Raw genomic sequence first — 11,415 nt, 5'->3', positions numbered from 1 at the left:
TGAGACCAGGGTTTAACCGACATTATGTTCCAGCAGAAACCTTTTATCTGATGGAAGAACCTACCTGCTGTGGTGTCACCCCCAGGTGCTGCAGAGCGGAGCCGAACATGGCGGGCTCGGGGACCCTGTGACCCGCGCGGCAGGACTGGAGCACCAGGTCGAAGTGGGCCCCCAGCAGGGAGAGAAGGCGGGCCGCAGCGTCTCCGGCCGCAGCGTCATCCAGCCAGTGATTGGCCAGCACGGCTGTCAGGAACCCTGAAGGGACGGGGACGGAGACGTAGCGGCGTTTGAGTGAGCCTCAGTTCAGTGCGTGGACAACACATACCGCAGTATCATCCCGCTGTTGCCAGGGGCGACATTTTTCATCACCAGAAACAAATCATGGGTGTCGAATGAACAGTTTGACAGCTTCTGTCGAGACGCACTCGGCAGGTTCGGCGTTGTGCGTACCGCTGCGACGCAGACGGGCGGCCGTCTTCAGCACGGCCGGTCGGACGTCCGTCGCGGCCTCTCCCAGCTCCTCCAGCAGGCGTCCGACGGACCAGTGGGACGGCAGAGTCACGCCCCTGACCCGGGCCTCCCTCACACACTCCTCCTCAAACACTGGGATCATCTACACACACACACACACACACAGTGCTGAGGCAGTAAATCGGCGGGCGACTTCCGAAGTAAGCGGCTCGCGGCTTCGCCCACCTGAGACAGTGTGATCTCGCCTCTCTCCGCCCGGCTCATGGCGCTGTCCTCCCGCGACGCCACGCTGGACAGGAAACCGCTGAAAACCACGGCACTAAAATTAACCTGGGACAGAAAAACAGCAGGATGCCGGACGACATGCCGGCAACACGAACGAGTCTCCGACGTTCACACGAGAGTCTGTCCGGGGACGTTGAGGTGAGGCCAAACACACCGGTAGCACAGGTTCTGGAAGGCCCTCGGCTCCCGTCTCCAAAGCCATGTCCTCCCCCTTCACCTCCCCGGACCTGCAATTCCTCGTCCGCCCACCAGATGTCCCCGGACCTTTTAAATTGTACCCCCTGTCCCTTCCACCTGCTCACCTGTTCCCCATTTATCAATCAAAACACCCGATCTTTGACAGAAACGGTCCACATTTGGGTTGGTGTGTGTGTGTGTGTGTGTGTGTGTGTGTGTGTGTGTGTGTGTCATATCGTCTGACCAGAACACAACAGCGGAGTTCAGGAAACTAGAAAATCAAACGTTTCAAGTCAGAAACGCCATCGAATTTGGGGAAGCACGTCAACGGACGGAAATCGTGCAACCGCTTGCGCCAACCGGATCCTCCGATGCTTCTTCAGAGGTCGCTTCGGGTTCTACGGAGTCCGGAGTAAAAGGCATAAACCATGAAGGAGGCAAATCATGACGGATGACAAACTCCACGATGCTGGATTGTCCTGCCGGGGTTTGGGGTCTCAGACATATGTAGAATTCGTCCGGCTCAGTTCTACAAAACCTCTTCATCTATTGATTTTATATTTATTTTATGTATCGATTTATTTGTCGAGGTGTGTGAATAACGCACCCGAGTCGGTTCCAGGTCGGCGCGTGGGGGACGACGCGACGATGAAAAAGAAGGATGTGCACCGGTTCCCGGTCGCACGACTCACTGTCGCTCAGCTCCGGGCCGGACGAGGCCGTTTGCTTTAGACCAGAGACCAGGGGGCCGCTGACCCTTGGACTAAAAACTGTCCGCACGTAGCACGGTCAGACACGGACATGGTACCGAGTTAGTCTCCGCGACGCTTTGAGGGTCGCGGGACCTGGTGCGGCTGGTGGTGCGCGCTGCCAGATGTTTCGTCGTGACACTCGGCCAAAACCCCGCCCGAGTTCAGGTGTCCACTTAGTTTTGGCCATGTAGCTCCCCCGTACCTGTCCCTCTGAACTCGCCTGCGACATGGATCAGATTTTCAGATTTCAGGCAGACTCGCCGTTTCACGAGACGCACTACGAAACAGGAACAAAACCCCAAACCTGCTCCATTTCTGATCAAACTTTCCCAAAGTCACGCAGCACCTACACGTCCCCGAACCGCCCCCCAGCGCCCGCGGGTTACTCGACCTTCTTTATGCATTTGAGGCTTTTATTTTTTCTCAACGAGAGCGAGCTCTTCAACTTCGATCCGGACTTCGGAGCCAGCCCGGCATTTTCTACAGCGTGAGGGTGTTGCGTAGCGGACTCCCCTTACCCCGGCAGGTCGTGCCGCTCCTCCGACTCGTGGAAAACCGCCTCGGGTCGTGAGGAGACCGCGACCCCCCACAGGCTGAACAGCGCGACTTTCTTCTCGGCCATGTCGCCCGGGTCTGGGTGGCAGGATGGCGGTTGGCGGGGGAAGCGTTGCGCCCGGTTGCGCTGCTCCCACGTGACTCGGAAACCAACCCCTTTGTGAATATCTCCTGACCTGCGGTTTTGTGAAACCTACTTGACAGAGAAATCATTTTCCCTCGTCCAAGTTTCACATGAAATGCTCGCTCTAACCTTTTTTGTGCAAAAACCGTTCGTTTGCAGCCACTTATTGTGATGGTTTCCTAAAAATCAAACAAGGATTTTATTTAATAGTTTGATTTATAACTTTTTTTGTGCAAATTTTATTACTTTCTCCTGCAAATTTAAATCTAAACCAAATACCTGCGACAAAGACTCAGACCTCCACACAGATCTTATGCAGGCGTAGCCCTTTTTTATTTACAAACCTGAAATTCAGCATTAGTCATTGATTTGGCAACATTGGTTCTACAGTTCTGTTGTCTCTTTAAACAAAGATCACAGACAAAAGTTCAACCGTAGCAGAAGTAGAGCTGGATGGCCCGCGTCAGGCCAGGGCGAGGCTCGGGCCAGAGTTAAAAACAGGCTCACCTGTTACAACAGGCACTCCTACGAGTCACACACACGTTACGAACGTTGGCAGACGGTTGGTTCAGAAAACATAAACGCAGGAGCCAGTATGTCAGTAGAGCTCCGCTATCGTCACAAAAGCCTTCACATTCTAGTTTATAGAAGAGAAACCATCCACTGACATAAGTGTTTTTATATTTACCTTAAAGAATAAGTCAACCGACACTCAATGTCTCCTATTAACGAGTACTGTGTGTGTGTGTGTGTGTGTGTGTGTGTGTGTGTGTGTGTGTGTATCACAGTCTGATGTATCCGGTTCCTCTCAGCCATAGAGCTCCACTGTTTCTAGAAACTATTAAAAACCCATCATTCAGCCACACTCTTGCACTGGGTGACATGTTCCTCCATCACCATGAACACGAACACACACACACACTGTAGTTTCACTGGAGTCACACACACACACCGTCCTGATGCCCCAAATGCTCACTACAGCACCAAATGTGGATTAATCCGCTGATGTACAACAGCGCCCAACAAACGCACTGTTTCCCTCCTGTTTGGTAAAATGATTTGTCACGTGTGTCTCCAGATTCATCTTTCGCCCCGGGTCTCAATGTTTCTTCGACCGGGGGGGCGGGTCTCTCTCCCGCAGCTCACCCAGAGAGACCGAAGAACCAAATAACCTCAAATGAAACCCAACCCTAAATGCCGGGTACACGGGTTCAGTGAACGTGGTGTGGAAGGTGTGCAGATGGGTCCGCGTGTCCCGGGAGACGCTGTAGAAGGACACAGTGCCCGAGGGCCAGTCCACATACACTGCCACCCTGTCGGAGAAGCACGATGGGGAACGTATGTCAATTCTCTCGGTGTTGTGATGGACAGAGTAAGTTTTCCCAGAGCAGTACAGACTCCAGGACTGATCATTCCCTCCAAGTAAGCAGTCAGCCCCGTCTCCCTTCCTGCCGATCGCTCTGTAGGTCACTCCTATACAAACCATTCCCTTCCACTCAGCCTCCCAGTAACGGCGTCCAGTGAGAGCATCTCTACACAGCAGCTGAAGGCAGTCGTCGAATCTCCCGGGATGACCGGGATAGGGCTGCTGCTCTTTCACCGTTTCCACCTTTCTGTTACCGTCGGACAGCCGGAGGTTTCTGTGTGCTGTGTTTGGGTCGAATGTGAGTTCACAGGCATCTACGATAACAAGAGACAATGCAAAAGCCGAGTTTCACAAAGTGCAGGTAGGTTGCTCTCAGTGATCATCATCCTCGGGACAAGTAGGTGTTTGATGAGAGAATGTCACCGCGAGGCTATCAAGCTACAAACACACTTACACTTCCTCAGACCTGGCTTCAACCTCCGGGCTCCACCGTGGTCCACTCTGAGGGAGGACACACAAATTCAGAAAGGCAGATTATGGACGCACGCCACTCGTGCGCATTAGTCAACAGCTCGGGTTGTTTACACAGGTCACGATGTGAGCGGCGTAGGTCCAGCTGGAAACACTTGAAAATGGTCACACAGTTAGATTTGGCTGAATGGGATCAGCTCTAAACAAGCGAAGGATCCGAGCAGCAATGAGGATTCTCCCGCGGGAGCTACACCCCATAAACAAAATGGCTGCGCCCGGCTTAAAGGGGCGAGAACCACCTACTCAACAGAGGCAGTGCGATCCATCCTCCCATATCTATGCAGAGAACAGGTTTCTCTTGAATTCTGGCCTCAGATAAGCATCAGATAAGCATGCAGCAGAATACTATACCTATTGTAAATAACCAGTGAAGCGTCAGCACGTTGCGGTTCCCCTTGAATTCTAGCAAAGCCTAACTCATCAAGATCAAAGTTCTTTGACCTCACTTTAAACCCCTTTTACTGGATTTTTATCAGCCTTTCATGTGTGTTTAAGACCCGGCTATGCTCCCTGATACCAACTACCTGATCTCAGGTGATCTCCCAGACGTGGGTTTCCATTTGAGACACGGGGGATTTCAACTGAACACGATTAATATCAATGCAAACGAATACACGTACGTGCAAATCAATATACAGAAATACAGCGGCGTGATAGCAAACTGGAAAATGAAGGTAATAGGAGGACGTCAGTTCCGCCTGCAGCAGGGCCTCTCCATACCTTAGGGTGTCCAGTCTCCAGCGTGGATCCTCCAGTCCGGCAGACAGCAGCTTCAGTCCCGAGCCTCCTGGATGATTGTAGCTCAGGTCCAGCTCTCTCAGATGGGAGGGGTTGGAGCTCAGAGCTGAGGCCAGAGAAGCACAGCCTTCGTCTGTGACCAGACAGCCTGACAGCCTGCAAAACGTGCACGAGATACATGTAAGATCATCTTTATTAGTAGGGTTAACGCATAACAAACGATCGAATACAGACTGATCGGCTTCAACTTCTGTTTTGGTAAAGTTTTGGCTCAACTTGTGACAGGATCACAAATCTAAATTCTGACAACTAAATTAAGGGATGGGAAACTTTACTACTTGACATTCGTAAAAGCAGAGAAAATCGAAAACACTTTCATTGTCTCAGTGTTGCCCTAAATGTGCTAAATTCTAACCTGAGAGTTTCTACTTTGCAGTGTGGACTCTCCAGTCCAGCAGAAAGCAGCTTCACTCCTGAATCCTGCAGGTCGTTGTTACTCAGGTCCAGCTCTCTCAGACTACAGGACTGGGAGCTGAGGACTGAGGCCAGAGCTTCACAGCTTCTCCCTGTGAGGTTACAGCCGCTCAGCCTGAAGAAACAACAATGAGCAAAAACATGATTCAATTAACTGCCAACACTTAGGTATCAGGCAACAATATAACACAACAGCTCAAACTGTCCCAGATCTATCAGTTATCTCTGTACTTACAGAGCTTTGTTGGAGGCCTTGACCACTGGCAGCAGCCTCAGAAGAGCCTCCTCTGAAGCAGAGTATTTCTTCAGGTCAAACACGTCCAGATCTTTTTCTGACGACAGTAAGATGAAGCCCAGAGCTGACCATTGAGCAGGAGAGAGTTCATCTGTGGAGAGACTTCCTGAACTCAGGGACTGCTGGATCTTCGTCACTAGAAAACCATCATTCAGTTCATTCAGACAGTGGAACAGATTGATGCTTTTCTCTGCAGAAGGAGTCTCTTCGATCTTCTTCTTGATGTACTGGACGGTTTCCTGATTGGTCAGTGAGCCACTTCCTGTCTGTGGCAGCAGGCCTCGTAGGAGAGTCTGATTGGTCTGCTGCGAAAAACCCAGGAAGAAGCGGAGGAACAAGTCCAGGTGTCCATTTGGACTCCGTAGGGCCTTGTCCACAGCGCTTTGGTAGAAGAATTCGGATTTGCTTGTTAATGTTTCAGACGTCTGGGAGGTCGATTTCTTGTCTGACAGCAGATTGACTCCAGAGTTGATGAAGGTCAGATGGACATGAAGAGCAGCCAGAAACTCCTGAACACTCAGATGGACGAAGCAGAAGACATTGTCCTGGTACAGCCCTCTCTCCTCTTTGAAGATCTGTGTGAACACTCCTGAGTAAACTGAGGCTGCTCTGATATCGATGCCACACCCTGTCAGGTCCGGTTCGTAGAAGATCAGGTTTCCTTTCTGCAGCTGCTCAAAAGCCAGTTTTCCCAGAGACTCAATCATCTCCCTGCTCTCTGGACTCCAGTGTGGATCTGTCTGCGCTCCTTCATTATACTTGACTTTCTTCAGTTTTAGCTGAACCACCAGGAAGTGGATGTACATCTCAGTCAGGGTCTTGGGCAGCCCTCCTCCCTCCCGGGTTTTCAACACATCCTCCAGAACTGTAGCGGTGATCCAGCAGAAGACCGGGATGTGGCACATGATGTGGAGGCTTCGGGATGTCTTGATGTGGGAGATGATCCTGCTGGCCTGCTCCTCATCTCTGAATCTCTTCCTGAAGTACTCCACCTTCTGTGGGTCAGTGAACCCTCTGACCTCTGTCACCATGTCGACACACTCGGGAGGGATCTGATTGGCCGCTGCAGGTCGTGTGGTTATCCAGATGCGAGCGGAGGGAAGCAGTCTCCCCCTGATGAGGTTCGTCAGCAGCACGTCCACTGAGGTGGGCTCTGTGACATCAGTCAGGATCTCGGCGTTGTGGAAGTCCAGAGGAAGTCGACACTCGTCCAGACCGTCAAAGATGAACGCAACCTGGAACGCGTCAAACCTGCGGATTCCCGCTTCTTTGGTTTCAATGAAGAAGTGATGAACCAGTTCCACCAAGCTGAACTTTTTCTCTTTCAGCACATTCAGCTCTCTGAAGGTGAACGGAAACGTGAACTGTATGTCCTGGTTGGCTTTGCCTTCAGCCCAGTCCAGAGTGAACTTCTGTGTTAGGACTGTTTTCCCAATGCCGGCCACTCCCTTCGTCACCACTGTTCTGATTGGTCGACTTCTTCCAGGTAAGGGTTTAAAGAAGTCTTCCTGTCTGATTGTTGTCTCCGGTCTGGCTGGTTTCCTGGATGCCGTTTCAATCTGCCTGACCTCATGTTCTTCATTGACCCCTCCAGTCCCTCCCTCTGTGACGTAGAGCTCCGTGTAGATCTGATTCAGAAGAGCTGGGTTTCCTGCTTTAGAGACCCCCTCGAACACACACTGGAACTTCTCCTTCAAGGAAGATTTCAGTTTTCTCTGGCATGGTGGAGCAACCATTTCTTAACGAACAAGCAACAAATAATATCACTGAGCAGATATTACTGAAAATGTGGTTTAATTACTATCTACTTTGCCACCTCCATAAATGTCTACATTTATGGTAGTTTTAAAATGGGACCATCTTTCATTTCTTAAACCTCTCTTCATCTTTTCACCATAAAGACCTGCGTCAAACACCGTCACAACAAAGGGAGACACATGTTAAGATCAAATGCCAAAATCCGGCAGAGACCCAAACAACATCGTGTCACATTTTATAAAACGTTTTCTTACTGCTCTGCAGAGAGTCAGCCAGCTCCCCCTGCCTCATTCTCCTCAGGAAGTTCAGTGTGATCTTCAGAAATGCCTCTCTGCTGCTCCTCCTCTGCTCCTCGTCCTCACCGTCCAACACCTCCTCGTCCTCCCTCTGCCTCTCCGAGCTGTCTGAGTAACCTGGATCTAAAACCTTCAGGAGCCTCTTCAGCTCTCTCTTCACAAAAGCGACAATGTTCTCTTCAAGACCCTGGATCAGAGCGGTGGATATAAATCAAATGAGTCACAACAAGGAATCTGACCGTCGTAGGTTGACCGACAGCCCGCTTCACTGAAGAGAAGAGAGCAGACCGGTTGTTTTTTCGTTTCAATATTGTTGGAAGTGAGAAGTGCCGTGCACGTACAAACCGTAAATATGGTATCCGGGTCTGTCTGACGCTCCTGGACAGACTGACCACTGGGGATCTCTGACCTCTCCTGGTCAACTCTGAAGGAAATGCACAAACACAGGCAGAGACACACACACAGGTTGTTAACAAGGATTTGTGGCCATTTTTGCAAACTACAGGTGAACGTCGCTGTAAAGGCTGCTATGACGATTTTCATGTGACATAATGATTTAACTCTCGCTATAGAACAAAAACAAAAACAAACCCGTCTCTGAAGTTAACTGGGTGACCTAATGACCAGTCACTCTTCATGGAGAGGACGCTGGGTACAGGGGAGTCTGGTTTCTCACGCGAAAACCTGGAACAAACACAAGATGGACACAACGTGGATGACGAGTACAAGCATTAGAGGAGCAGGAATTGGCCCACTAGGGTGCTGCTTTCCTGCCGCCTACTTTTCGGATTCACCGAGAGGCTCCGTTTTCATTCCAACCCCATTCTTTGATACACAGTCCTGTTTCTCTTGCTTTTGATGCCCAGAGTATTCAGATATTGGTGAACTGAAAGCCGACAGCCAATTTCACCGGGGCGATAGCCACGCTTGGAAACCTCTGGCTCCACACTCATGCACCAGAGCTTGATATCTTAAAGAATTCCTCATCGCATGGCAACCCTCCACCCATAGCGCTGTAAGTCCTACCACATTTGTCTCCTGGTCCTCAGGGGACCACAGAACAATGTCTTGACATACCATAGAGAGGTGTGGTATATGCACCATTGGCAGTGGAATAGGTTCATGACCTAGGGATGTACGTGGCCCAGTCTCCTTCTGACCAAAGGTGACTTGTCTTATTACATCTGATTTCACTGGCTGCTTTGTCAAGGCCAACGGGGCCTTGTCGTGGCCATGGTCAGTGGCTCGGAAAGAGGAAAGACTATCATGCACACATTGGGGGGGGATGAGATACAGAACTACTCCACAGCAACACGTGTTACCTTTCTCTAGTTTAGACCTCAGTCTATATTATGTTACGTAACTTTCATTTGAGGAGGAGTGTAATGCTAATGTCCGTGTCTGAGGTTTGACGAGATTATTACCTTCTTTCAAACGAGTGGCGTCCATCTCTGAAGTTAAGAGGGGAACCTTTAGAGCGATCACTCTTCAGGGACACACAGCTGGGTACAGGGGAGTCTCTTGTCTCCCGCTGAATCCTGACAGAAACACACCGCATCTTATAACCTGGGCCAATGCCAGTTAGAGCATGAATACATTTTAATGCGCGTGACAGCTTGATTCTGATTCACACAGCTGGTTTCAGGTTTAGGTCCCTACCAATGGACCGCTGTTAGCGGAGAAAAAGACCGCCAGGGAGGAAAATAAACTTTTTTGTCCTCTAGAAATCAACAAGAAAAGTATTCTGCTCCACTCCTTTAATTTATTTCATTTCACTCATTTAACTTATCAGTTCATCTGTCAGGATCAACACCCACTGATCACCAGAAAAGCTCCGAATAAGCTTGAGTTACCTTCAGCCTTTTTTTTTTTTTTCTTTTTTCTTTTTTCCCCTCAGGTAAAAGACACAAACAAACATTTATTTTTAACATAAAAAAACGGGTACTTGAGAATCCGATTTACTGTCACAAAGGACTTTGTAACCTCATGAAGAATGTTCTGGCAATGACGGCCTTATCCATCACCGATTAACCTTGTCCAGGAAAAGGGTGTAAGTAGCTGTAAAAGCAAACTTTACGGGATGACAGATGACAGGGCTGTGCGGTCTCAGCCACCATCGGCAAATGGGAAGACTGCTAATTGTAGAGGGGTCCCTGCAAATGAAAACAGGTGATGCAGTACCTGTATTCATCTGGGAATTTAAGCTTATTTGACCGAATGGAGGCGTCTCATAAAAATGTCTGAAATGTAACCAAAATACGGTTAAAGAAAACTGTAGTTGAACTGATTCTACGCGACAAGTTAAAATGTGTTAATTCATCAAACTCACCTTTTAGATTTGCATACATGTCAGCCAACGCATTTAAATTTCAACGTTAAACGTTTGTACGTTCAAACGTGTAACGAAACCAAACATTATGTAAATGTTCTGAACAGTAGCAGCAACGCAACTGCAGAAGAATGGTTAAAAGCAGCTGAAGACACGTGAAAAAAAACAACCATATCACTCGTTTTAAAAGAACAAGTTGAAACATCGACACAAACATTGAGTTGAAACATTTGATTGAAAGATAAATATGAACCTTCTTCCTTATCACCTGTCTTGTAAACAGGGAGGCCACGATAAAAATGCTTAACAGTCCTCATTGGTTAACTGACATTTCAAAGTCCAGAAGACAGTTCCAGCACTAGGTGAAACTGGCTCATGCGTCAGAAAGACGTCCATCCAACGCTCAAACGCGGTAATCTACAGCCTTACTAGAGGACCTCCCTGACAATGGGCTGCATTCTCTTCTTAGTGTGTTGAATAAAAATACACAAACTGCAATGTGTGAGTGTAACATACCTTTCCATGTTGGAGATAACATCAGTATAACCTGATGAGAGAGAGAGAGAGAGAGAGAGCAGAGCAATAAATCAAACAGTTGTTTGGATCAATTTTAAATCCTAATCAATAGGACCATCATTGTGTGGAGGTCATCTCTTATGATCTGTTTACATTGTTATAATGCTATTCCAGAATAATTGCACCTCCAACACTGTGAGGATGAGCAGTTTGTAAAAACGAGAGAGCAGAGAAACCAGTGATCAGATCCGATTATCCGGTGGAACAAAGGAGCACAGATGGACCAGCTGGTTTCCGACGAAGCGGACACATTAAGAGACTGAAGCGGAGAGAATTCACGCAGAGCCGTACTCACTCAGGTCAGGTCACTTTTCTGTCCAGCAGCTCACTTCTTTCTCTATTGCTCCCGTTTGCGTGACCGGTCCTACTCACTCCCTTCACTCCCTCCCACAGGTGCGAGGTCGAAGATCGTTTTTATTATGGCTGAGTCGAAGCTTTACAGCCCATGTAAGTCCATCATCCGCTGGAGAGGAGGAAACACGGGGAAAAACAGGCCCGTAGAATAAACTGTTGACAACAAGAACACTTCCTGACACAGGGGAGGTGTAAGAAGGTCAGGGAGAGAGACAACGCTGTGTTCCGATCAATTTTTTTATTTTTGGATTGTATTTCCTCTGACTGTGGCGTAAATATTAACTTGCTCTAATCAATCAGACAACCAGACTCTGTAGGGTCCGTCCTCCGGGGA

The 11,415-nt window shown here is 49.1% G+C and overlaps 2 protein-coding genes across 2 annotated transcripts in view; both read right to left on the bottom strand.

Moving 5' to 3' along the window:
- ephx2 (epoxide hydrolase 2, cytoplasmic) overlaps positions 1 to 2,359 on the bottom strand; it is an 8,010-nt gene extending 5,651 nt beyond the window's left edge. Inside the window, exons 1-4 of the mRNA XM_040142612.1 lie at positions 2,204 to 2,359; positions 697 to 775; positions 451 to 613; positions 65 to 255 (exon numbers count right to left, since the gene is read on the bottom strand). Of these exons, the coding sequence (XP_039998546.1) occupies positions 65 to 255; positions 451 to 613; positions 697 to 775; positions 2,204 to 2,307 (537 nt within the window). The 5' untranslated portion in view covers positions 2,308 to 2,359. The remainder of the gene's footprint in view (positions 1 to 64; positions 256 to 450; positions 614 to 696; positions 776 to 2,203) is intronic.
- A 191-nt stretch (positions 2,360 to 2,550) lies between these two features.
- Positions 2,551 to 9,691, bottom strand: LOC120798109 (NLR family CARD domain-containing protein 3-like). The gene is made up of 9 exons (XM_040142146.1): positions 9,247 to 9,691; positions 8,414 to 8,506; positions 8,168 to 8,246; positions 7,781 to 8,009; positions 5,709 to 7,506; positions 5,415 to 5,588; positions 4,982 to 5,155; positions 4,185 to 4,231; positions 2,551 to 4,044 (listed from the first exon to the last, which is right to left on the bottom strand). Exons 1-9 carry the CDS (start codon positions 9,378 to 9,380, stop codon positions 3,464 to 3,466), a joined length of 3,309 nt encoding a protein of 1,102 aa, XP_039998080.1. The 5' UTR covers positions 9,381 to 9,691; the 3' UTR covers positions 2,551 to 3,463.
- Positions 9,692 to 11,415: the final 1,724 nt, after the last annotated feature.

This window comes from Xiphias gladius, chromosome 13, assembly GCF_016859285.1.
Source record: "Xiphias gladius isolate SHS-SW01 ecotype Sanya breed wild chromosome 13, ASM1685928v1, whole genome shotgun sequence".
Lineage (NCBI taxonomy): Eukaryota > Metazoa > Chordata > Actinopteri > Istiophoriformes > Xiphiidae > Xiphias > Xiphias gladius.
The sequence above is the reverse complement of the archived record's forward strand: the minus strand, read 5'-3'. Positions and strand labels throughout refer to the sequence as shown.